At 41.1% G+C, this 26,012-nt stretch overlaps 4 protein-coding genes across 7 annotated transcripts; 2 read left to right on the top strand and 2 right to left on the bottom strand.

The window, feature by feature from the left end:
* Window positions 1-3,653: 3,653 nt before the first annotated feature.
* LOC108114658 (phospholipid scramblase 1) lies at window positions 3,654-8,894 on the top strand. 3 transcript variants are annotated; one of them, XM_017225732.1, is made up of 5 exons: window positions 3,654-4,028; window positions 5,006-5,342; window positions 7,254-7,744; window positions 7,804-7,962; window positions 8,220-8,894. In XM_017225732.1, exons 1-5 carry the CDS (start codon window positions 3,861-3,863, stop codon window positions 8,277-8,279), a joined length of 1,215 nt encoding a protein of 404 aa, XP_017081221.1. In that variant the 5' UTR covers window positions 3,654-3,860; the 3' UTR covers window positions 8,280-8,894. The 3 variants fall into 3 exon arrangements, with proteins under 3 accessions (XP_017081221.1, XP_017081223.1, XP_017081222.1); XM_017225734.1 differs by lacking the exons at window positions 3,654-4,028; window positions 5,006-5,342 and adding an exon at window positions 6,224-6,595 and having other exon boundaries at window positions 7,267-7,744; XM_017225733.1 differs by lacking the exons at window positions 3,654-4,028; window positions 5,006-5,342 and adding an exon at window positions 6,497-6,595.
* Window positions 8,895-8,973: 79 nt separating this feature from the next.
* On the bottom strand, window positions 8,974-9,834 carry LOC108114659. Of its 2 annotated transcripts, none has more exons than XM_017225736.2 (3): window positions 9,720-9,834; window positions 9,329-9,658; window positions 8,974-9,270 (listed from the first exon to the last, which is right to left on the bottom strand). In XM_017225736.2, the coding sequence occupies exons 1-3, from the start codon at window positions 9,735-9,737 to the stop codon at window positions 8,974-8,976; spliced, it is 645 nt and encodes a 214-aa protein (XP_017081225.1). In that variant the 5' UTR covers window positions 9,738-9,834. The 2 variants fall into 2 exon arrangements, with proteins under 2 accessions (XP_017081225.1, XP_017081226.1); XM_017225737.2 differs by having other exon boundaries at window positions 8,977-9,283.
* A 415-nt stretch (window positions 9,835-10,249) lies between these two features.
* On the top strand, window positions 10,250-11,956 carry LOC108114069 (insulin-like growth factor-binding protein complex acid labile subunit). The gene is made up of 2 exons (XM_017224823.1): window positions 10,250-10,864; window positions 10,921-11,956. The coding sequence occupies exons 1-2, from the start codon at window positions 10,250-10,252 to the stop codon at window positions 11,908-11,910; spliced, it is 1,605 nt and encodes a 534-aa protein (XP_017080312.1). The 3' UTR covers window positions 11,911-11,956.
* A 1,373-nt stretch (window positions 11,957-13,329) lies between these two features.
* Window positions 13,330-14,671, bottom strand: LOC108114014. Its single transcript, XM_017224761.2, has 2 exons — window positions 14,046-14,671; window positions 13,330-13,977 (listed from the first exon to the last, which is right to left on the bottom strand). The coding sequence occupies exons 1-2, from the start codon at window positions 14,637-14,639 to the stop codon at window positions 13,654-13,656; spliced, it is 918 nt and encodes a 305-aa protein (XP_017080250.1). The 5' UTR covers window positions 14,640-14,671; the 3' UTR covers window positions 13,330-13,653.
* Window positions 14,672-26,012: the final 11,341 nt, after the last annotated feature.

The raw sequence follows: 26,012 nt of genomic DNA, 5'->3' as shown, positions 1-26,012 counted from the left end.
TTTCTCCTGACCTTCTTGTCCGTGGATCGTAATTAAGCAATTAGCTAGGAAACACTTTCACCCTTTTTGGCCCTTCCGCCTGTGAACTTTGGTAACTGACCCACGCAAGGTGAAGTGCTTTGAGCCAGGTGTATGACTTTCCCCCTCCTCCTAGCTCTTAGCTCTTTTGGCTGTATCTCGTTTTTCTGTTCAACTCTTTTTGTATCTGTGGCTCGGCACTTCCTGTCATTCGTTTTGGAAATCGCGACATCGTGATTGCATTTGGCATATGCACATGTGTACTCGATGATGATGATGATGATGCAGCTGGCCAAAAGGACGGCCAATGGCCAATGGCCAGTGGCCAGTGGCCAGTTGGCCATTGACCAAATGCAGTGGCAGTTGCAATTCCCCCTTTCGACCGGCATTGACACATTTTTTATGTTTCGGATTCATTTTTGCCATCGAGTTGGGGTTATGTGTGTGTTCCCACGCTTTACTGACCAGGCGCAATGTGGATTGGGTTAAACGGTCAAGATTTGCGGGATTTTGGAAGATATATATGCATGTTGTTTGTTGATTATTGGAGGATCTAAAGTAGTGGGACTTACTAGCTTGTGATGGAGTCAATGACTTCCTTTTCGTTTTAAGTTAAAGTTATTCCACCTAAAATGCTGGTACGTTTGATTTTTACTTCTTAAAATATATTTCTAAGGAAAGTAAGAATCTAGATCTGAACTCTAATATCAAATACTGAATATTTCTTACTTATATTAACCTCATTTCATCCTCCCTTTCCTATATTTATTATTTTTCAGCAATGACGGATTGATTGGCTTTTGGATCCTCTCGAGCAGCTGCAAAGCTGTTTGTTATTTTTGGCCGCGTGGCAAAAGGAACTTTGATCGATCGGAACATTAGAAGTCCACTTGATCGCATCTCTGAAACTTGATTTATGGTCGCAGGCTCCGCTCCTTTTGGCTGCTTTCGATTTCTTGCTAAAACCCAGGGCCATAAATTAGATTGACTTTGCGATAGTCGGACAGAAAGTTCGCTAAAGCCGGCAGCAGCTTTAAGGACGAAGCAACGGCTAATGAGGCGCTTTGCAAGGCTCAAACGAAATGCGATCCAGGACTTTGAAGGGGTTTGACTACACTGTGGAAAATATTATAATAATCATGTTTAGTTTTTATAACAAAAATCACATATTTTCTTCAAAGTTTCCTTCTTAAACCTTGCTATTTCTTTTCTTATTTATTTTATTACATTTTTTAATATTTTCTAGCCGTGTAGAGGCCCGCATGGCTGTTTACCATTGCATTATGCTCGCTGCTTGCCGCTTGCCTGATTTTTTGAGGGCCTCTCCTGCACTGAACCGTTCACCGGCGGCCCTGCCAAAGGTCATGGGTGGGGCTTAATAGGGAGGAGTAGGGGGAGGAGCAGGAGAGAATAAGGGGGCTGGCTTAGCAACAATTGCTGCGGCGCTGCTGAGCCAAGCTTTTGTGCCTTTGGTCGGTTGCCAACCGCAAATATGTTCTGGTTCCCATTCTTATTTTCCATTTCCCATTTTCCATTTCCTCTGTTCCCATTCTACGTTGGTTGTTTTATTTTCGCATTCTGCATTTGCTGCCATTGCAAAGTCAACTAATTGAATGTGCTAAACTCACCCACACAAGCGCAAATATCGCGTTATATGGCGCATTAAGAGCTCATTTCTAGCTTTCTTCCCTGACCCTGATGAGTCCTTCCCCCCGGCCCTCCTCTAAGTCCATTGAATACGCCCTGCAGAGAAAGAAACTATAAATGTTTGAGGGTTAAACTTATTTTAGGGGTCTTGATTATTCATCTCTGCAATCTGCAATCCTAAATTTATTTTGAATGATTTTATAGTAATTTTTATAATCTGTTAAGAATATTAATGGTTGTTATGATTAAAAAAAAGCCAAAATTTATATATGGTAAATCAATTTAAAAGCGTTTTTTATGATAAGTTATCCTTTTTCTGTTATTTGTGATCATAAAAACCTGATATTTACTGTATAACATAATCTTTAGTGTAGTAAAAATGTAAAATTAAAGCAGATAAATGTGTAAAATACTAAAAAAAGTATCCTTAAAACTAAATTAAAATTTATCTTATTTTAAACATAAATATCATACATCTCCTTATTATAATGATATAACAAAATCAAGAACAAAATTCGAATTTTTCCCCTGTGCGTGGGTGGTCCACCTCACCCCCAACCCCCCCTCACAATAATGTTGATGACGATTCCTCCATTTCTCGATGCATTTGTATGGGTAATTACAGTGGTGTGTGTGTGTGTGAGTGAGTGAGTGAGGGACGTCTGCTGGCTGTCCATGACCATGGGGTGGAAATTCTGCTCGCAGTTTTTTTCTATATACACAGTTTTTACCGTTTTTTTCCGTTCCAACATTTGCCGCAGTCTGTCTCTGTCGCGCCAATGGCAATTCTTCACCCTGCCCTCGGTTATTTTTTTCTGATCTCACATTTTTTTCTCATTTGTTTTTTGCGTTTTACTTGCGTCGGAAACCGCCATTTTTTATGCGCGCTAACTACGCCGCCCTCTCTATGCCTCTCTCCCTCCCACCCTCGACTGACCTCTCTGTCGCACCCTGTAAGTAAGCGTAAGGGAAGAGGCGCACACTCACAATGCAAATTTGCGCATTAGAAAAAATTGTGGGCTGTGTTTGAATGGTAGTTGTGTGTGTGTGTTTGTGTTTGCCTGTGTTAGTGTGGCATACAAAATGGATTTTTTTCAGTTTTTTAAGATTTGTTTTTATTTAATATTGTTTTTAAATTGAGTAGAATTAAAATATTTAAAATTGTAAAATCATTTTAACGACATATTCATAAAAGGTTTGATCAGTTAAAAAAAAAGTCATAAAAAATATTTATTAAATACAGAAATCGATGAAGAAACCACCAAATTGAAAATTGCCTCAAGCCAGCTATATACTTTAAACGGAAAATAATATTTTAAACTAATTATATTATATCAAAAACCAATTTTTTGTAATACTTAACTGTAAGAACTTATCAGCCAGTACAGCACGTCAGTAACTAGGAGTCTTATAGATGAGCTAGCTTTTGTTAGATAATGTTAATGGAAACATTATCTAAGATAATTATATATAACAAAATAAACTATTCTAAAGTAAGTTTGAATAGATCTGATACTGCATTACAGGCTGTCCACCAAAGCAAAAGTATTATGAAAAAACGTTATTTTATATAAAACGGATTTCAAATTAGGCGCCAAATATCCATTTCAAATTAGACTGCACTAATCTTTTAGTCTAAGTACGAGGCTTGTGTCACAGCTTATGGAGGGTGTCTCAACTATCTACACAATCTGCACTGTATAGTATATTCATTAGAAAAGGTTGGTAAACTAGATAAATTATTAATAGCGCCATCTGAATGTCGTCTAGTTCACGATACCTTATCTTGATACAATATACATACAATAAATATTACATAAATCGAATACCTAATAATAAATAGTGGTATTCATATTAAAATATAATTGTTTATAAATTCTAAGGCATGTCCGTAATAAATAACAAATTTTAACCTAAACAAATTTTTATGGTATTTTTAATTTTGCTCTCTGGTCTTACTTAAGCATCGATAGATAGGCAGCCTCTGCCTATCGTGAATCGATATCAGCAAATGGAATTTGTGAATTTTACTTCCCCGGTAAAGTGCGTCCAAAACAAAAACAGCATTGTTGCGCTTTCGTTGGGGGCGTGACCGCGATAATTCCAGTGCTCCAGTGCAACAACAACGCAGCACAAGCCGAGCCGAAGAAGAAAAAGAGCGGAAAAAGTCAGAAAACCCAAGAAAATCCCACAAAATGAAGAGCAACGTTAATCAGGGCGGTTACGCCCCACCTGGTTTTGGTTCCGGATATCAACCGAATGCTCCACCCGCCGAGGGATTTGGCTATCCACCGCCCAGTGGCGTCCATACCGCTCCTTATCCTCCCGTCCCTGGTCAACAACCGCCGCCGCCCATGAATTACGTGAGTTCCAAAAATGTTTCTTCTTTCAGACATTTAAATATGTATGCATGTATGCAAGTATGTGTGGTAGGTGGGTGTTGGAGGGGTGGCAGTGTTGTAGGGGTGCCACTTGTTTAAACACACGATACAACAATGACGTCATGCCAATTGGTCTTGCTTATTTATAAACACAAATCACATATTGAGAGAGATCTATAAGATAGGCACGCGATTCAGTGGATATATAAACAAAAAAATCTGTTTTTTACCAAATAATTGCATTTATTTTTTTTTTTTAAAAAACCAGAACTGCAGACTGGATAAACAAGTAGAAACCGGGACTCTTGATAAATATTAAATATTTGAAGTAATATATTTGTATACCCTTTAATCATCAAGCAATGAGGCAGATTTGCTATGTTAATCTTAGGTATTAAACAGGGAAATATCAGGGCTTTTGGTTTTGTAAAGTTTGCACATTACTCATCAGCTTGTATGAGTTACATTTACATAGCAGTCCAAAAGGTTTTCCCCTTTTTAAGTCGCAGAACTCTCTATAAGAATCAGTATATCCATGATATGAAAATGTATTTTAAAGAAATGAGCTCATCTTATGAATATTGGAAGATAGAAAAGTTTTCGGTATTCAAAGATAATTACAAAAATGTAAAAACTCTTTTTTTCCTGCAAGTTCAAGCTAAGGTTCAAAAAACAAATATAGAGGCAAAATATTCGTATATATACATATATATATATATTTATGAATAGTTCCTTGTATATTTCAATTGTTGCTTTAGAAGGATAAAACATCCCAGAGAACATATAAAAGTGTGTTTCTATAAACATCGCTGTAAATAAATATAAAAACCACTTGGGAGCTGAATTAGCGATAAGAACAGCACTTAGAATCCACGTCACAGAACAAAAAACTTACCACAATTACCGCCCCTCAATAAATGTTCTCAACTCATTCGTCGATCAACTCTCGATCGTTTCAGGGCTTCACTCCAGGTCCTCAGCAAGCCGGTTACGCTCCAGTTCCCCAGATGCCGCCATACGGAGAGACACCGCCTTATGGAGCCGGACAACCACCGTATGTGGGTGGTCCAGGAGGCCAACCACCTTATGTGGGTGGTCCAGGTGGTCAGACACCTTATGGAGGAGGTGCCCCACCGCCACAGGCTTTTGGAGGATATCCCCCTGGGCCAGCAGGACCAGCAGGACCTGGACACGCCTTCGGAGGATATCCACCGGGTCAGCCGCAACAGCCCATCGTCACGCAGCCGGGAATGGGTCCAGGAATGGGTCCGGCAGTGCCACAGGGCGGACCAGGAGGCAAGTATTGAACGCACCCGTGAAGTATAAAACAATATGGCCCAAGTTTTTAAACAAACATATGATAAGAATATTATACATATTATTCTCGATTTCATAAGTTTCAATTGCCAGATTAGAGTCAAACTCCGATAGCTGGAATCACTATCACAGCTTTTATCTGTAGGAATTAGTTAGGTTTGTACAGAAACCATATTGAACCAAAGATTTGACAACTTTTCATGGAGAATTTGAGTTGATAGTACTGCTTATTGAAGTTTCACTGTATACATGTATGTAGTTATTTCAAAAATTTATGTTTCACCAATTCCAAACCATATTCCACGAAATGTTCTTATCAAAACTCTTTAAAGTATAACAAATAACAAATTCAAGGCGTAGGTTTTATGACCCCAAGCTATTATCGGTTTTTGCTTCCCTCTTTGAATTACTTTGATTGTCATATCTTACTTTACTTCTTATATAATCATACTACGTAGGCCGCTGAATCAAAACAAAAGCGCATCTTGTATGCCCAACGTGTCATTGCCCTGCTAAGTGAGATAATGTCCAATCAGTTGTCTTGAGATTCTTTCAGGTTGAAACCATTGAACCAATCATCAGAGATAGAGGGTGGAGGACCAAGGGTGCCCCAAATGCAAAGTGCGATGCAAACATTTGCGTAGTCACTTTGAAGAGTGTTAGAGATTTCGAGGTTTTTAGACCTAGTTGGTTGTTATCTTTGTTGTTTTGTTTACACGTGCGTCGGATCCGTCCGAAATGCACAGAAAACCCTGTCAGATCTCTTCGAGCTTATCGGCAAGCGGAGCGTTGTCTGCCTTAATTGAACCAATAAAATAATACAAAGCGGCATTTAAAACGCCCGTCGCCATGGATGGCGTTGATTTTGCCCCCAGACGAGCAGTTAGTTCATCTCTGTGCAGCAGAGCAGTCGGTCGTGCCACAGTCTAGAAAATGTCCACTGAAAATCCAACAAGTTGTGTTTCCACTTTGGATCTGAGTGGTGAAAATCGTGGAAACTCGGAGGATAGTAGTTCCAGAGGTGTAAAGAGTGGCTCAAAAGTCCTGCGTTTCATCTGGCACTCGCTGTATAGCCAGTACAACCAGATCTGCTCAAGATCCCAGACTCTGAGGCAACTCGTTCGCCGGGAGGCCAACAAACCGTTGCCCAAGAAGCTCAGACACACCATGCGGCTAAATAAGTCGGCCAAGCGAAAGGGCTACGAGTTCTACATTAGCGACGAGGACAGGAGGTGAGAGGAGGTCACAATTGTGGTCTTGACAAGACTGTGAAAATACTCTTTAGGAGTCATTTCATTACCCAGAAGATTATTAAAAATCAGGATAAGAAATGGGAGGGCTTTCTAGATGATATTTTTAAGAGGACTTTATAATAATAGGTCAGTATCGCAGCACATTTTCTTAAGTAGCCAGATAAGATATCTACTCGTTTATCTACTGTAGTTAGGTGCAAAAAACTTAAATCCCATCTACCTAAAAATATCTCAATTATGTAAATCTTTTCAAGGTTTCCTTACATTGTGAAATCAAAGATTTATTACTACGTTTATCTTTAGAGCCCGTGATAAAGTATATCATAATAGCACAGATTAGGTACAAGAACCATGATGCCTGAGGTAGAGGGTTATCTATGGGGTATTTGTGGAGAGGTCTGCTCCATTGTGATGCCTCCAATTAGGAAGGCCGAGCAATTGTGTCGGTGACATTGACCAATTGACACACTGGCAAACTGAACGAGCTGAACAAGATGCCCTTTTGTGTGCCCACTAATTCAATTTGCCCGCCAAGATTATGAGAAGTCTAATAGAAGATGACATTCCACCACAAGTTTATTCTAAGTTTATACAAGAAACTTTAGTACATTGGACTAATACCTGATACTTTTTGCAGGCGACTGGATGAGTATACCTACCGGAATTCCGAATTGTCCGCGCGGATTGGAGTACCTTACGACTATCGACCAGCTTTTAGTTAAGCAGAAGGTCGAACTGCTCGAGGCCTTTACCGGTTTCGAGACCAACAACAAGTTCACGATCAAGAATGCTTTGGGTCAGAAGGTATATTTCGCGGCGGAGGACAACGACTGCTGTACGCGCAATTGCTGTGGACCTTCGCGTCCCTTTGACATGCGGGTCTTCGATAACTTCCAGCAGGAGGTGATCCACATGCACCGTCCATTGGCCTGCTCCTCTTGTCTGTTTCCTTGCTGTCTGCAGAGCATCGAAGTCTCGGCACCGCCAGGCAATGTCATTGGCACCATCGAACAGGAGTGGTCCATCTGCTCGCCATCCTTCCGAATTCTCAATCATCTGGGCGACACAGTCATGCGCATCGAGGGACCCTTCTGCACCTTCTCGCTGTGCGGCGACGTTGAATTTAATGTATGATTGATATATACCTTAATTACTATATGATATTAACTTTAATATTTGTTCTTTAGGTGGTATCGCTCACTGGCGAGAAGGTCGGCAAGATCTCGAAGCAGTGGTCCGGCCTGGCTCGTGAAATTTTCACGGATGCGGATTTCTTTGGCATCAGTTTCCCACTGGACTTGGACGTGCGCATGAAGGCCGTTCTGCTGGGCGCCACATTCCTGATTGTAAGTGATATATTTTAAATTAGATTTACCTAATAACCCATCGTTGGCCTCGGCCAATCAGTTGTATAGTGTTCATTTCTATCGGTTCAAGCTGTTGCGACGTTTGCAGCGCAGATTTCGTTGGTGCTGAGGTAATGTGAATCCCCCAGCCCATCAAATCCTCCAGCTTAGTTTTTAGTAGGCTAGCCGAGCTTTAAGACCTTTAAACGTGTATGGTACTCAGACTAATTTTGTTTATTTCATTTTTTGCCCCTCAGGATGCCATGTTCTTTGAGAAGTCTGGAAACCAAGAGACCGATAGACCAGGAATGCTATAGGAATCAGGTGGTGGCTTGTTCTGCGACTGTTTATGCCATGCGGCCGAGTGTTGCGCTGATTGCGATTGCGCAGATTGCGATTGCCCTGATTGCGATTGTGACGATTAAAAAAGAAGGAACATTATTTTTTGAGTTGCCGCTTTATCCAGATATCTTCCCAGTGAACTGTCGCGTACTAGTCTTGTGTACCAAATGCTTGTTGACGAAAATGAATTCGTAATAATGAAACTCCTTGTTAATTTTGATATTGAAACTGAAACCTATTTAACTCAGGCTTCCTTCTACTGGACATTGCCAGAATATTAAATTATCTTTAAGTTATGAGCATTTTTGCTATTTCGCCACATCAACGATATACATATTTAACGAAAAATCAGCTTTATTCATGAAGATTTAACGATGCACATTGAAGGAAAACTAACTAACGAGCTACTCGTTATTAAACCAAGTACTTTAAACTGTATTTTGAGTGTCTTATACATAGAAACATATATATACCAGAGTATATTGTTAAGCTGTCAGGAATTTATATATACCCTTACTATAACTACCGAAGAAATTTATGTTTTCTTTTATGTATTACTATGATGGTTGAATAAATCATAAAGAAATGTATTTGATCTTTAAATCCGAATTGTTATTGAACATTAATTAATTAGAAGGTCGACCTGTTGGCCATTTAAGTCCAGCTTGCTTATTTTAGTACCCTTTTTTGGGCAAACAGGAAAGTTATAGATTTTTGAATGAATTCGTCTTGTTTATCCTCGGGAACTTGAGCTGCGATTGATTTCACAAACTCCCCAAAGGCATCGATAGATGGTGTGTATTTACCAGCATGATTGATACCATCTTTTTGATTGTTTCTTAGATTTTGATTAGTTCGTAAGGCTAAGTCTGTTTGTAAAGAGTCCGTTTTTAAAGAACCGTCCTTGTCCAGCTTGGTCTTCTTTGAAGGGAGATCTGCCTGAATAATTATTTCATCCGTACTAAGCTACAGAAAATAACTAAAATATAATTGTAAATAAGTAAGGTAATATTTAAATACAAACCGAAAATGTCGATGAACTTGAACGGGTCTTTAGAAAGCTATCCAAAAACCGTATTTTGCTAAACCAATATGGGCTGTACGTGAGATCGTTAGTTTTCTTGGCCCTTTTCAGTTTGATTTTCTCGTTTGAGAACTGTCCGCGCAGATTTCCAATTTTAGTTTTGATATCAGTCACTGTCTTGTTTGGAAAATGCTTGGCAATTCTTTCGAGGGCATCCTGCCGGCATGATTGGCTCTTGTATAGCAGCAATGTGTTGTCATATAGAACGGGCTCTGACTCGTACAGATCTAGCAGAAGCAGAACGTCTGATTTTTTCCAGGGAGTGTTGCGCTAGAAAGTATATGTTGGTTAAAGATGATCTTTATATTTACTATGAATAACATATATATACCTCGTTTCTCGGCGACATGTTAAGTAATATTTATTAGTTAAAATTGTGTTAGCTAAGATTTTTTAAGATCCAAACTCATGAAATAACAAATTCTACACAGAATCAGCACTTCTCAGCTCAGATTGCAAAGAGAAACTGATTGTAGATTGTCTGAGTTTGTGACTCAGTTGCCGGCTGAGAAACTGAGACCGGTTTTTCAATCATCTAAGCTAAACTCAGACAACGGTTTTAGTTTACCTGAGTTTTCAAGCTGATGAACCCCCTTCTGAGCTGTTTAACTTACAACTCTGATATCTATTCCTTGCAAATAAATTTTAGAAAAGCAAATATTAAATATTTGCCTTACCATTTGTTGACAAAAAGTTGTTGGCGACTGAACTGGAAGCATCACCAACTCAACAGCTGATTTTGGTCAATGGATCTGGAAACCGGCTCCTCAAGAGAACTGAAACGAGTTTTCTTTGATTAAAAATAAACACAGATTAAGGCATTGCACTTGGCAGAAGCTAAGGTTCAGTTTAGTTGCAAAAATGCAGGCGATGCGAGTTCTGATCGCTTTGCTTCTATCTGGAGTGCTTGGAAAGGATCTGCAGGAATGCGAGGATCTGGGAAAGGGAAGCCACCTCTGTCGGGAAATCGAGAGCTTTGAGCAACTGAATCGATATGTCGGGGAAAATTGGCGAAGCGTGAAGGTAGTGAATGAGCACACAGGCATTGAAAATGCAGAAAGTAAGGATTTACCTGGTCTCTCGAGACTCTTGCACTTGGATCTATCTGAATCCGGTGGCCTGACTATGGGTGATAGAGGTCTAAGCGACTTTAAAGCCCTGCAGGAGCTTAATATAACCCATTGCCAGTTGGAGGAGATGCAGGCGAAACACTTTCCGAACCAATCTCAACTTATCAATATAGATGTGAGCTACAATGATATACAGCTTATCACTGCTAAAATGTTGAGTGGATTGGCCAATTTGGAGTATGCAAACTTTTCCACTAACCTGATAGCAGAGATAGAACCCAATGCCTTCAAGAATCTTAAAAAGCTAAGATTTCTAGATCTAACCACTAACGAGCAGGAGAACATAACTCTGGGTGAGAATGCCAATCTAAGATATCTGTCTATAAGTAACAACAATGTGAGAGATGTAAGTGGATAAAAATATACTAAAAAACCTTGATTAAACCTTTCGTTAACCGCTAGTTCCAATGGTGTCGTCTGCGAGGATTGCCGAAGCTGGAGGAACTGCATCTGCACAGCAATTGGTTGGAGTACCTGGACATGGGGATATTCTACGCTCTTCCCAATCTGCGAGTCCTAAATGTGTCCAACAACAATTTGTATGACATCAAGCGGACTCTTTTCATGGCTCCTGGCGAGGTTGCGCCATTGGAACTCCTTGATTATAGTTCCAATAATGTAAAGGTCCTTGAGGATTCGGTCTTCTGCAGACTTAACAAGCTAAGGACCCTTAATATGTGGCTCAACCAGATCAATAAGATCCATCCTCGATCTTTTTTGGGTCTGAGCTCTTTGCAATCCCTTCAGCTGCAAGGCAACAAAATATCAATTCTTCCCGAAGAAGTATTCGCCAATCTTACGTCGTTGGAGAAGTTGGATTTAAGTAGGAATAATATCATAAAGCTGGGAATGGGTGTCTTTGGGGATAGGATTCTACGTAATCTTATCTATCTGGATTTGAGCAACAACAACATTGCCGAGCTGCATCCTCTGGCCCTTTCATCTCTGCCTTTTATCCAGGAACTCAGGCTGAGAAGGAACAAGTTGGTTAACCTTGATCTTCGTATGTTTGCGCCACTGCGACGACTGCAATGGCTCACGATCGGAGAGAATCGCCTTGAGGAGATCGAAGGAGAAATCTTGGACACCTTTGAGCGTCTTACTCATCTGGAGATCAACAATAATCGCCTTACGTTCTTGCCGGATTTGAAGTCGTTGGAAAATCTTAAGGGATTGCGGCACATTAGTTTGGAGGGCAATCCCTGGCAGTGTCTGTGTCTGGACGAGATCACCTCCTGGTTGAATGGGCATCAGGTGGCTTATGCCAGACCCAGCAGTGCCTATTTTACTGGCAAGAAACCGCTTTGTGTTGTCACGCCCATGGATAAATGTTTAAGGTTCCTCAATGAAGTGAAAGCTCAAGGAATCGTGGAAAGTTACGAGAAAATTTAACTCTCATAATCAGTTTTAAGTTTAATTTTATATTTAATCAAGAATAAAAAAGAATTAAAATATTATTTACAGTCTCAATATATCAACATTACAGAATACTTTTGTATTTCTGATTTTCGAACGCATTTGTCTGGCCAGTTGAGGAGCCATAAATCAATATCCAGTAAATGCTGGACTGCAGTTTCTGTTGTGGGTTCCGCTCCGCTCCGCTGACTGACTGGACGTCCGCCCGAGGAATCCTTAGAGAAGCCTCCGTAAATCACAGACAATTGGATGACCATGAGGGCAAAACTTTTAGCTAGCCAAAGTATTTGGCCAACTGTCGTAAAACAATAAAACGGAAGGCATGCGCTGAGGAGCAGAATGGAAGGAGGTGACTGGGGCGGAAAACCGAAGCCGAGATTTTCAAATACTTAACACCACTTAAGCGAACAGTTGGACAATGACAATGACGGAGGATTGGGAATTCCGAAAAGCCGAAGGTGGGGCTTTGATTGTTGAGCGTAATTTAGCGCAAGAATTTTTATTAAAATTTTCAATTTGTTTGCAGATAAACTTTCTAACCAAGCCGCAATGAATTGACTGATTGATTGATGGATGTGAAGATGGGTAGTAAATGGGATAAGTTTGGCAGGAAAATCAGATATATGTAAATGAGCAGGGAGTTATGAATGGTTTAACTCATCAGCGGAGATTGCTAAGGTTTCCTCGTTAGAACAGCAGAAAGTTCCTTGTTTCTGGTCTCCCCCCTAACTTGGCTCATTTTCATTCAACTATATGAATAGGCCGCAGGGTCAGAGCAAGTCGAGTACAAGTATTCCAGGTATTCGCAGGCGGGCAACAAAAGGACAATGGACCCGGGAAGTTGGCAACCAGGACATGTGCAGTCAATGTGCAATTACGGGAATAAAGGACGTAACACGGCGTATCCTTGCTCAACAGCTGCCATAAAAGTTATACTCCCCAACGAGGCCTTAAAGTGCCTGCCTGGCCTGACTGCCACTAATTAAATTAAATTTTCGGTTTCTCATTCGCTCGATGAATTAAGTGTCCTGTCAAAGGTGAAAGGTGAAGGCTTCCATGGAGACTTTCGTGTGGCAAAACGTTTCCTTGCGACTCTCCTGCGGACAGGGTCCATTCAATTAATTTGGCCACAAACTTTGCTCGCTCTGTTGTTTGCCCAATTCGATAACTGAATTTTCAGGATGGCTCTGACGTTCATGACAAACCTGTTGCTCCCTTTGCTTCCCCAAAAATCAAGCGGGTGAAATTCCCAAGGCCAGCGCGTTCTGAACCCTTGTCAACCTGAACTGAAGCTCCGCCGAGGTGTCAAAGACATTCCGGCCATCAATTTACCCCCGGCTCGCAACCCCTGTCGACTGCGTTATAATATTCTACGAAAATAAATTCAAATTTAAATTTTGTGCACATCCGCTAGGTGGTTTTCCTAATTTTATTTTCTTTTCATTTTTAATTCCGGTCAGAGTGGCCGGCACTGCACTCGCATTCACATTTTGTTTGGTTAATTACGTTCACGGCTAATTGCATTTCTGTGGCTTAAATGGCCGCAAAATTTGTTAACAAAATATTTGCTAAAACATTTTTGCACAATTAGCCTGGCCATTGTGTGTCCCATGTCCGTATGCATATTCATTATGCGGAATATTTGCCAAAAAAAAAAACTCCGGAATTGGATTGCACTTCAAATTACGAGTCTGAAATTTTTGCGGTCAGCTGCGATTTCTAATAATCTCTCTCTGAACGATCGATGTGGAGCCAATGCTTCGGCTGCTTGGGCATAGGAGCTGCCCAGGCGAACTTAAAGGATCGCCGCATCTTGACACTGGATCTCCTTGGCTTGGTCACCTGGCTGTTCTGCTCCAGGAGCAGCGATATCTCTGAGATCGATGGCAGCAACGGGGCTTTGTCCTTTTGCGAGTTAACGACTTTGTCTAGGACTTCGGTGTAGTCCTTCAACTGTTCACAGCACTTCAGCATCAACTTCCGAGTTCTATTCAAGAGGTTATTGAAGTCGCAGTAATCTTGCTTATAGCATACATTGGGTACCTTGGAGCGGAGTGGAATTATACATAAGTTTCTAAAAATGATATATTTTTCTAAAACAAAAAACCTACCTTGGAGTTGAAACTGCACTTCATGTTGTTCTGGCTGGGCCGCACGAAGTTGTCGCTGTACTCCAGGTAGTTGCCCTTGCAAATATCTAGGTCGTTGAACCGCTCAATGCACAATCCCGTGTGGTGTCTCAGTTCCTCCTGCCACTTGGGCACCTCGGACAGCCTCTTCTGCAACTGCTTGGTGCATCGAATGTTACTCCGGACCTTGCGATCCAAAATGGATAGGGAGCCCTTGGTCTCCTTGAGTTGGCTAGTGATGTAGCTGATCTGCTGGTAAGCTCTAGCGGTGTCCTCTTGCACGACCCTCAGCTCGGCATTACCCGATTTGGTATTGTTATCAGATTTGGTATCCATCGGGATTTGATTGCTTTCTGTAGAGCATTCGGATCCTTTTTCTGTCAATGGGCGTATTAAGCGGCCTTTTAAGTATAAAGCCCGCTGCTTCATCTTCTCCAGCCTATCAAATGCTTTTGAGAGTTCCAAGTCCGAAGAGCCCTCTTCGTGGAGCGGGATGTCATCTAGTGCGGAAATGCTGCAGTGGGTCACCTCGGTGCCACTTCCGAATTGGGGCAGTTCTGGTACATAACAACCCATTTTTAGTTTAAACCTGTGTAACCTGTGAAATGTGTTTGAGATGTGAAGATGAGTAAGTACTAGAAAGTGTTAATAAACTCATGGATTACTTTTTCTGTGATATAATATATATGAGAAATTGCAGTTCATCAGCAAATCATCTAAACACTGTTCTCTTTAAATTCTAAAAACAAAACAAGCAAAAATAAATACCTTAACTAAAGTTTTTGTGACACTTAAAATTCCCCAACGCTTAAGGCTAAAAAATGAATTTCTTATTACCAGTTTGTTAAGATCTTTGTTTCCAGTTTTTGGTATTTTCGCCTTTGGCGTTTTAATGAAAATGCCTGGCCCAGAGTGCCACAAAGTATGCAGCTGCCACAATGTTGCATGCAGCAGCTATAGAGATTCTCCTTTCGAAAGAGGGGGCACACACCTCAAAATGTTAGCCCGAGGGGTTGGAAATTCCTGGCTGCTAATGATTTTTAATAGCCAAATTGTAAGAGCAAGACTAAGGGATAAATGCTGCACTAGGTCGCAGGTGACTCCGTCCTGTAAAATGCCTCTTAAAAGCGTATTTGTGGTTGTTCTCCTGGCTGAAACACACACACAGACACATACATATACTGTCGATGCGGTCAATATAGTATGCAAAGTGGTGGCGGTCGGTGGGTGGTGGGTGGACGGGGTGGTTGTACTGACCATACTGACCTTAAAAACAAATTAGTGGCGCTTACTCAACAAGATTGAGTGGCTCGTGTATCGCTGTCATCGCCATCGTCATCGTGGCTATCTCTTTTTGGGTCAGAGGCAGAAGCAAAAGGGGTCAGGATTTCTTCAATCGGGTATATATATCCTCTCTCTTTATATAACTTTATATATAACTTACAGCCTTAAGGTGATCTTTAGAGTCTTCTCTTTTTAGTAATGTATCCCCTCAATTCATATTTTCCCCGCCACTGACCTTTGACTACGCACTCTGACCATGTAACCAAAGCGAAAAAGGAGAAAAAATCTGAACTTAATTAATGAAAGAGCCTGCGGCCGTTGCTCCTTGATCCTGCGACCACCTTCTGAATCCTCCTCCAGAATCCTGCTGCCAGAATGCATCTATTTATAGGCCCCTCAATATATTTTGTGATGAATATTCATGGGGAGAAGGAGTGGAGCTACGACCACTCCGATGACGCTGCAAATCAACAGTCGAGCATAATTTTTGTTAATAAAAGCGTGTAATAATTTGCCGCCAGCCGAAAACACGATGTTGGGGGAGAGTGATGGTGGTGAAAATGCCCAGCATGTGTTGCAAATGAAATTATGTAAATGTGACAGCAACAGCGACAACAACAACCAGGACACAGATGTATCTGCAACTGAATTTTGTATCTCTTTGTGGGGCAACGGGCAGCGGTTGACCCAGGAATACAATGGGGGGAGCGTTGGGTGGAAATGGGCAACCACATTCCCTGCCAAAACATGGCTTAATGTTGATTAGATGCATTAAACATGCAAAAGCCCAAAACCAGCAGCCGTCGTTGTTCTTGCTATCTCTGGGCGAAAACAATAAACGGCAGCATAAAATAGATATGTATGGCCATTGCGTATTTACTGGGCTATTTTTGGGTATTTCTATGGGAAATGAAATTAGTGCAGCCTTTTAACTTTTGCGCGGCAATTGAATAACTTTAATTGGTAATAAAGCTAAGCCCACATGGAGCCGGAAATTGCGAAAAATTGCATCTGGGCAAGGCCAATAGCCAATTGCCAATTGCCAATCACCAAAGCCGTTTCAAAAGGGGCAACTATAGCCGCCTTTTTGCCCCTTTTTGGCCACAGGCTGTTTACGATCCTGCCAACTTTAATAGTAAATAACAACAATAACAAGCGCCGCAGGAGCAGCTGCTCAAAGTTTCAGAACAATGCAAAAAAGAAAAATGAAAATGAAAAAGAAAATACAGGGAAAACCAGCATCAGGAGCAGGGAAAAAGAACGCAGAGAAAAGAAAAGTTGAAAAACACTTTGCTTTGATGACCGTCCAAGTCTTTGGCTCTCGTCGTTGTCGCCATGGTTGCCATTCAAATGGCTCGCTTAATTTTACCCTCACCGCGGGGATTGTGGCAACTTTTTAATGACTCCTGGACATATTGTCCGCCCAGGTTGTCATTTCATCTTCGGAGGGGCGAATGTATCGCATCCGTCGGGTGACAGATTCGGTGTGAAAGGATCCACTTCTTGGGAAGTACACGTTGTGGAATTTCAAAGACGTGCAAAAGCGTTTTTTTGAGCTTATAAAGTTGGTATTTGGGCTTCTTCGAATTGGTCAGCATAAAATAAAAAGGATTTCAGGTTGGAATTCATTTAAGCTTAAACTTTGGAAACACAATTAGGAATCCTTAATAGCAGACACCTTGTTGCTAAGTAGACTTTAGCATTAAATGGGATTTACCTTAATGGGAGTTTACTCTAATATTCCCTAGTAATCTGCAAGATATTTCCCAAACTTAAAGAGCATTAACCAGTCAGCAGGATAACCCAGGTCGACTGCATCCACTTTCACAGCCGATGGCTAGGCCCAATCATTATTGATTTCCTGACTGGCTGCCCCAATCTCGCGTTCGCCAGACTTATCTGGAAAAAGGGTGAGCTGCGAGTGCCACTTGGGGCGCTTTGACAAAAACTTTCTTTTGTACATATTATTTATGCTCGGCTCCCCGGGGGGTTTCCAAGGAGGATGAGGAGGAGGTGGAGGCCAGAGGTCCCCTCAATACAAGTTGCTCCTGTCACGGTTGTTATTGCTCTTTTATTTGTATTGGCTTTGGGCCTGGTAGAAACATTTTTTAATTTATGTAGCAGCTGTTGCTCCAGCGTAAATGTCAAATGCATTGGTTTTGTTTTGGATTTTGTATTTGGTTTCGTTTATTTTTTTTGCTAAAAAGGGGAAAATGGAAAAGGAGAAAGTCAAAGCCCAGGACTCATAATGTGTTAAGTTTTCCGCCAACGACGAGCGAGCGAAGTGAGCGGAGTGGCTCGTGCTCGAGTTGTTGGCAAACAGCTTGGCGTCTTGGCCAAAACGACGCTCCACTTCTACCAACTTCGAGCTTCAAGTGCCACCAAAAAGTTTGCCCCAAAAGAGGCCAGCAAACTAATTATTTAGTTTCGCTCCGTTCCGTTTCGTTTCGTTTCGCAGCGGCAAATGCCAAACGTCAGCCAAATATCAATAAAAACTCCAATCGAGATCTATTTCAATTAACTTGTTAAAAAACTTTTTAATTAACGGCACTGCAGAAGTTAGTTTTCCTTTCCCTTTTTCCCGTTTTTTTTTGTCCCCGCCAGAATCCTGCCTGAATTTATGGCTGCGCCTAATTGGGCAACAATAAAGCGAATGGAAAAAGGAAAACAGGACTATAAAAATGGAGGAGTCCTGTGATATGTAAATGTTTATAAATCAAGTTGCGTCTGTTGGCGGTGACAAGTGGTCGGCCGACTGGTCGGACTCTTGAAATAAATAAATAAACAAACCAACGAGAAGGCGACCTGTGTCCTGGTTAGCTCAACATTCCGATTTTCCCCTTTTCTTCCCCCCCTATTTGTTTGCCACACAAATAGTTCTACTTTTACTTTTACCCTCGTCAAAAATAGACTGAGGGGGCTTTCTTTTTTTCAACCTGACACCTTGTGATTTAAAAGCCGCAACATATGAGTCGGGGAACGACTTGGTCTTCGGTGATTTATATGAACCCAGTTGATTTACTGCCACAACAGCTATTAGTAGGTTCAGAAATATTCCATTCCTCCCCCTGAAAATGGACACTCGATTTGCTGCTGTCGACAATTACATTGTCTAGACTCGAAGACCAAGGCGGCTGTCAAAACTAGATGCTCCTTCAGGACTTGAAGGACTTTTTGGGCCAAGTCAACGGCTTCAAGTCGATTATAGAAATGACAAAAGCAGCACTGGCTGGCAATACAATGCTAAGTAATTTCGAGTTTTTTAGCCGCTTGATAAATCGTGCCAACAGCTTGGTGCTATTAATAAGATAAATGAGCGCCAATAAGTGGCGCTGGCACTTCGATTTCATTCCCCGGTGACTTCTCGACTTCCGCTGGAACAACGCGGCGTATGCGTAATTACCATTTCATATGCATTAAGAGGAGCTTCAATCACCCACCGACCATTTAAAACCCAAATAAGGTGCACAGGAGAAAACTGAATATAGCAATTAAAGGTCATTTTAAGTTTAAGCCTCTCTGCTTGATTATTAAGAAAGAAATTATGTATGAAAATGTGGAATTGAAAGTGATTTTTACTATTTTTAGTAATGTTTACCATTTCTTTCAGTGTCCTGGAAAGATGATATGAGGTACGAGGAAAAAGCAGCGGAAAATGGGAGTCAGAAAAAGTGAAGTGAAGCAGGAGAATCAGTCGCGATGTCATTAAGCGCATTTGAAAAATCATCAACAATACAAACGCGATGCGTTGACAATATTGCCAGCTTGGACGCCAGTGGATGGAAAAGCGCGTACCAATAAATTGAAATACGATCAATAATAATTATGATTGGAATTGGTAGTGGGAGATTGGCAGATTGGTAGTCCAGACAGGCGGAGCGCGGGAATTTCTCAAAGTGAATACACCGAATAATTGCGTTTCCATGCAATTGCTCAATTCCACAAGGAGTCGCGCTGCCTATCGGGCACAATAGGGCGATTATCGATAAGTGAAATGGGGCTGCAGAAATAATCATTAAAGAATGGCCTGTCGCCACACTCTCAAGTACTCAAAGGGCGAACGGCAACGAGCGCCTCGGGCTTATTTTCAAAAGAATCATTTTTTACAATTACTTATCGATGGGAATTAAAAGTTTCAATGGGAGGAATATATTGAAGTTTTTGTTAAGAAATCTTTTTTGGTTTATTGTACACTTTTTTTATGAATTTTTAAATCAGTTTTAATAATGAAATAACTTGGTATTTCATACAAAAATGTTGTCGACAACAATTATTATCTTTAATGGACAATAGTTTATAAGTCCATTCATCCATTGTGATATCCCGCAGAGTTCCGACCGCAAATTCCCATCGAAGTTCCCATTGTGCTGTTTCCCCCTATATTTATGTTTATATATATATATATATATATATAGTATACATAGCCAGGGGCCACCGACAATGGCAGCGTTTAAAAAAACATTAGTTCAACTGGCCAGCAGCAAGTTGAGTCCCAGTTTAGCGAGTGGGAGGAGGGGAGTGGAAATGGAACAGTCCAAGATGCCAAGGTCCAAGGTCCAAGGCTTTCCCCCGCCCCTGAAAGTGAAAGATATCCCGGCCGAGTGACCGCAAAATTTCACTGGCCTGCTGTCCAGTTCGTCACAATGGAAATCCAATTTAATTTTACTGATTCTGCACTTTGCACAAATCGAAGTGCCCTGACCAAAATCTCATCGTTAAAGATGCGGTCGGGCCAAAACCGCAGGCTTCACCGCAAAACAGGCTGCATTTGGCCAAAGGGAACCCAGGGAGGGGGGCACCCAGAAAGGGAGAGATCTCCATTACACAGATGCCCAGACATGCATATAGATGTACTTAGAGTACCGCACACAGTACAGTGGGCACATCTAATTATTGTTTACCGTGCTTAAACGCCGGGAAAATTGAATTGGAATCAAGAAAAAAACAAATGCGACGAAAATCGAATTTGCGTCCGGAAGTTGAGTTTCCTTTGCGGTCAGCAGGCCACGAGTAGGAAAACAGAAAGGAGCCAGACCAAGACCAAGAGCAGGACTCACAGCCAGGACAGACCAGCAAACAAATCCTCAAAGATTTCAGCTTAGTCCCGAGGCAATAAGCAGCCAAAGAAGCGTAAGGAAAAGACATGGGAAAGACACAGGTAAAAAAGATTGCAGCACTGAGAGAAAATGTGCTGTTAAGATATATATATTTTTAATAATTATAAAATATATTTCATATACAAATTATTATAGTCATGGGGTTGTTAATTTGTAATATAAATTATATATTTTTAAAAACTCCAAAGTTCTTTATATCTTTTTTAGTAAAGTGAAGTTTAAGATCATAATCAGTAAGCAATATCCGCAAACAAAGTATGGCTTAAAAATTTCTAAAAAATTATTAAAAATAACTCATTACTTAGCCATCGCTTTTCTCCAAGTGCTGCCAGAGAGGAACGAGATGACATCAGGTTGGTTTGGGGTCTGCAAGGTTAGGCCCGGTTCACTAGACGTCAAGTCAATGTGGATTTGACATTTGATTTCAGACATTCGCCCGAAACCTTTTGCTTGTCCCGTGTATTCACATCCGACTCCGACTTTCCTCCTCCCGAACGGGGTTCGTTCTGGGAAATGCAACTGACCAAAACCAGAGTCATCCAATTAGAAGAAAACACCGAAATGAACAGGCCCAAGCAGCTGTCAAGTTGGAAAAGGCGAGCATTTTGCATTACGAATGCAAATTAAATTTCTCGCTTGAAAAAAAAAAAAAACGGAAAAAAAACTCTGAGCCAAAGTTTGTATATGGTCCTTGGGGCAGAGATTTGTGTGTGGGCTTATTTGGGGATCCTGAAATGTCTGGCAAATATTTACCTTATTAACAACGCGGCCGAGACAGAGCAGTCGAGTGGCCATGCCAACGCAATTTTCGACCAGATTTTTTCTCTGAATTTCGCCCGTCATCATTTTCACCTTCCGCCCGAGAGTAGGCTACAACTTATGCTAATGTTACTGCCGCTGGGTGTTAATTCAAACGACATTATTTAATGCCCAGCACACGCAACACTGAAAACAACAAACTGTCAGCCAAAAGCCACAGCAAGTCGGATGTGTGAAAAGAAAGTGACTTTAATTAAACGTGTGTGTTAAGTGCCTCGGCATAGGCTTGCATAATTCATTGAAGCTCGACAATTTCTACCATTGCGCAATTCTGCAGCTAGCTGAGTCACGTTTTCGGATATTTTCCTATAACAATAGTTGGATGGCAAACTAGAAACTCGAACCATATTGGCCATTAAATCCCCATCACAGGTATATTATTTTCGATGAGCTATCATCTGTGCCATGGGATAATCGAAAAATTCTCATGTACCCAGTAATTTTACACGGCCAGGGCAGGAAAAAATTTGCATATTTATTAAATTTTGTGATTGAATTTGATAAGGGATAAGGGGCGTATTGTGAAACCTTCGATGAGCCGAAGCTGAGCTGATTTATTGATTGGAATCCCCTATCCAGCTTCCTCCGACAAAGTTTTTGGCTGACGAAAACTTGCGGTTTCATTAGCGAATACAGACGTTTGCATTGATTTTTGGCCAACGTCTCGTGACTAAATTGGTTGTTAAAGCGAAAACATTAAATTAGTCAGCAAGTTTGGAAGTCTTTGGTACTGAAATGCCACAAGTTTCACATTCCCCGCCGTCTGACACATAGTAAATGTCAAATTTGTGACTTTATTTCAGCCAAACGGCGATGTTTGATAAGGGAGAAAGTTTCTATATTTCAGCTATGTTCTTTCAAATGTCTGCTTTATTATTGCCAATAACTGTTGTAATAAAATTGTTGGCTTACAGCATTATCCTGTTCCCTTTCCATGTGGAATATTACTGAAACTGATATGAAACAAATAAGGAATAGGTAAAAGGGGACCAAAGTATGGTGTGAGTTTCGGGGGGAAGCTCCTCTCAATACGGAGGCAAGTTTTATGGCCCGACAAGAGATGAAAGATACAAATTAAACTTTTGCTTGGCAAGCGGAAACTGTCTGTCGGTTCGGGGGTTTCAATGCGTGCCAATTAAATTGTAGTTTTTGGAAATACAACTTCGAGGCAACTCCTTTGTTACCCAAAAACAGAATTACAAGTTTCGGCTTTGTTTAAAATTTTGAAGAAGGTAGAGAAATAATCCCCTTGGGTATAGAAAAGTTAAGCTCTAAAAATATATCAGATATGCAAAGTTCTAATACGAAAATGAAATGAAGTCTTCGACATTTTCAAGAATATTTAAGAGTTGTGAGTAAAATTGGTTCTTGAAAGCTTAAAAGTTGAACTACATCGCTTTTTCGATCTTGTTAAGTCAAGATAAGTTAATCTAAACAGTAACTATTTCGGTATTTCAAACCATTTTAATCATTTATCCCTGCAATCAAGTTCTCCATTACACGAACTGGGAAAACATTTAAAAAACGCCCGGGGAGATGAACTCCAAGTTTTGGCTGAGTTGAGCGATTTTCACAGCCTGCTCCAGTTAACTTTGGAGTGACGTTGATTTGGCCAAAACCCCCATTCGCCTCATATCTCTGTGATGTGTTGCGTGTTAGCCAAGTCGACACTTCAATTTGACAGTTTTATGAGCGTAAATGGTATTTTGTTAATGTAGTTGTCACTCGTCTGCCACGCCCACATTTCAATGCCTTAAAGTGTCAATTACCAAGATGAAGAGCCATTATATATATAGATATAGTGTGTGTATGTGTGTGTGTTAGCGGTATAAATAAATTATAATTTGCTTAGCGGCAACAACAAGAGCAATTGGTCTATTTACTTCGATTGCCGTTGTTGTTCTTCTATTTGTTGTGGCTGTTTATCGATGATTGTGTGTGTGCTTCCCTTTTTGTTGTTGTTGGGGTCCCCGCCTTGTTGGCCACCCCCCTTTCGGCCCCAACGCCCTCTTTTAACCATCCGTTATCGCCAGTGAAAGAAAGAGAAAGTGCCTGGAGCCAGTTTTTTTTCGGTATGTTTTTTCATCTCTTATTTTGTTGTTCGAATTGTTGTCGATGTGTTGCTGATGCTGCCGGCGGATTGTCGGCCAAGAGGGGCGGGTGGTTAAGAGGGGCGGGGGCGTGGCGGCAAAGAATGTCAATTTCTGGCCATAATGTGCCTCAGACTTTTGCTTTTCTTTGGAGCTGTAAAACAAGACTGAGGCACTCACACTCACAAGCACATTCGGATGCTCAGCCACTCCGGCAGCTTTCCCTTCCTGTGCGAGAGTTGAATTCCGCTCCCAGTTGGGACACTGAGAGAAATTTGTTAGGAGTATCAACAGGGATAATTGGCTAACTATTAGTGCCCTACTGAAATCAAAGAGAAACCCATTCTTATTGTTATTATTGAAGATTTGATTTAAACTCTTTAAGGGCACCCTCTTATCTAAACAATCCAGTTAATAAAATCCAAAACAGCCATCATTAAGTTTTTTCTAGTGTTCGTCCACTTGTCTGTTGGCCAACTTTGACTAGGCCTTGGCCATTGGTTATTGGCCCTGGAGAAGAAATAGAAGCCGCTAACCTGAAAGTAAAAATAGGCATAAACAGCTCATTAGATGGCGTTTTAACGATACCCCTGCCATCCGTTGACAGCTTTTTCTTTCTGTCCACTTCGATTTGGGTAGAACCAGCTTCATATGCATATCGGACTTTCGCTAATTGAAAGCCGTCGAGTTCTCTCTGCAGTCAGTCACTCAATCGCTCAGTCATTCAGTCATTCCTTCACTGCACTGCGACACAATTAAGCCCAACCTCAAATGGAAAAAAAATATAAAAAAAAATAAACGGAATTGGAAAAAACTCTTCTTCGCGCACTTCGAGGTACAAATTTAGAAAACCTTTTGAGGGCACTTTCATTTACCATTTCTTGTTGCCGTTGATTTTGTTCGCTTGTATTGAAATTGCCTCGGTTGTCTTGGCTTTCGTTCGATGGATGGATGCGTTCGCTTCTTGAATGCGAAATGAGACTGAACGCGGACAAAGGCGCTTGCAAAGGCACTGGGAGAAAATGCTTGTTTACTTTCTATGTCCTAGCAGTCATAGAAGTTCATATTGTAAGACTATTTTCTAAAATTAAGTTGCCTAAGCTATGTTTCGAGTTTGAATACTTCAAATAGACGACATTGATTATAAGCAGAAACAATCCCAATCGAATGATTGGCTTTCTTAGAGGAAGTTGTTTAACATTTTCTGTTTCTGTGACTTTAAGGACTTTAAAGATTTCTCCCTGTGCAGGAACTTAACGGTCAAGAGGGTTCGAGTTGAGTTGCCTATTGTGCGCGGTACGTGAATGAATTCATAAAGAAATAAAAACGAAACCAAAAGGCAGCCAGCCAGCGGGCCAGCTAGCTAGCCACATGGCGGGGCAGCATGAAAAATTGAATGTAATGCGCAAATGAAATTCAACGGCGTCAAACGCAAATCCAAATACAAATCCCGGCGATGTCCCAATGGTTTTCATTTGGCCACAACGGCATGCATGTTGTATTGACTTTAAACAAAGCGAAATTAGAGGCACGCACTTTGCATTTAATCAGTACGCACAGCGGCAACACCAATTGGCACGCCAGCAGCAACATCGGTGGCAACAGCAGCAGCGGCGGCAGCAATATTAGCCAGTAACTATAAGCCGCTTTTGAAAATCGATTAGTCGAAAGGGAGGCAGGGAGGTGTTGTAGTTGGGTATTCCACCTCAATCATTCCCTCAATTTATTGACAGTTGGCGCGTGTGAAGAGCAGCCTCCCACCTTGCTCCCCCGCTTATTCGGCCACGCCCCTGAAAAAGTGCCAGCCTTGATTATTCCAAGCACACAGCAGCGCTTTCATGCATAATCTCACCTATAACAGTCATTACACCAATACCACAAATACTTACAGAAACTCAAACACACAGATACACTCACACGTGGAGTTTCAGTTAAGGAAAATGCCAAGGAAATTCGTGTTCGTGAAGAGCTCGAAAGAAAAGCGAAATCCGTTTGAGACAGCGACAAAACGTTGGTAATCAAATAATTTCATGCCTTTAATTGTCGACGGAGGTCGGTTAGTGAGGATAATTGGATTCCCTGAATGAGCGCCGGAACAATAATGAGCGTTAAATGAACAATGTACGTGGCTGGTGGTTGGGTGGAGTTGTGGGTGGGTCCACTGGGTGGGTATTATTGGGTTAATAAGGAGTTTCATGGACGATAAGCGGTTAAGGACCGCACCATGGCAATTAGTGATAAACCGATAAGAGTTGCAGGGAAAACGAATTAAAGCAAAAGCTGCGAAGAAGAGAAGTTGCTACATTTTCACAAACTTAATGGGATTAAATGGAGCTGAAATTATTCTTTAAGTGGAGTTTATGGTTTTAGTAATATTTGAATAATATTTAAAGTAGCTGGGGGATACCCATTACCTATGGTAATACCCTTTTACCTTTCCTAGTTTTAGCTTTATTCCACTTAAAAATATGTCCCAGAATAAGCCAACCTCTCGACGTGCTTAATTAATCGGTGAATGTAGCGCCAAAGCGGCTAGCGGAAAATCTCAATTAGAACTGCCAATCGCTGGCTACGATTTTCAGCGGGAGGCATTCTTGGGGAAAAACTAAACAGCAACCAAAATTAATAAGCCGGAAAAA

This window comes from Drosophila eugracilis, unplaced genomic scaffold, assembly GCF_018153835.1.
Source record: "Drosophila eugracilis isolate 14026-0451.02 unplaced genomic scaffold, ASM1815383v1 contig_2154, whole genome shotgun sequence".
NCBI classification, from domain to species: domain Eukaryota; kingdom Metazoa; phylum Arthropoda; class Insecta; order Diptera; family Drosophilidae; genus Drosophila; species Drosophila eugracilis.
Note: the sequence above shows the minus strand (reverse complement) of the source record. Positions and strands in the feature narration are given on the sequence as shown.

Bases quoted from the DNA above. Each gene is read 5' to 3' on its own strand.
- LOC108114658 (XM_017225732.1), top strand. From the start codon at position 3,861: ATGAAGAGCAACGTTAATCAGGGCGGTTACGCCCCACCTGGTTTTGGT. The intron at 5,343-7,253 runs GCAAGTATTGAA...TACTTTTTGCAG, and splicing joins GCCACAGGGCGGACCAGGAG to GCGACTGGATGAGTATACCT. The intron at 7,963-8,219 runs GTAAGTGATATA...TTTGCCCCTCAG, and splicing joins TGGGCGCCACATTCCTGATT to GATGCCATGTTCTTTGAGAA.
- LOC108114659 (XM_017225736.2), bottom strand. The intron at 9,271-9,328 runs GTTTGTATTTAA...TATTTTCTGTAG, and splicing joins CAAGTTCATCGACATTTTCG to CTTAGTACGGATGAAATAAT.
- LOC108114069 (XM_017224823.1), top strand. From the start codon at position 10,250: ATGCAGGCGATGCGAGTTCTGATCGCTTTGCTTCTATCTGGAGTGCTT. The intron at 10,865-10,920 runs GTAAGTGGATAA...GTTAACCGCTAG, and splicing joins GTAACAACAATGTGAGAGAT to TTCCAATGGTGTCGTCTGCG.
- LOC108114014 (XM_017224761.2), bottom strand. From the start codon at position 14,639: ATGGGTTGTTATGTACCAGAACTGCCCCAATTCGGAAGTGGCACCGAG. The intron at 13,978-14,045 runs GTAGGTTTTTTG...CTCCGCTCCAAG, and splicing joins AGTGCAGTTTCAACTCCAAG to GTACCCAATGTATGCTATAA.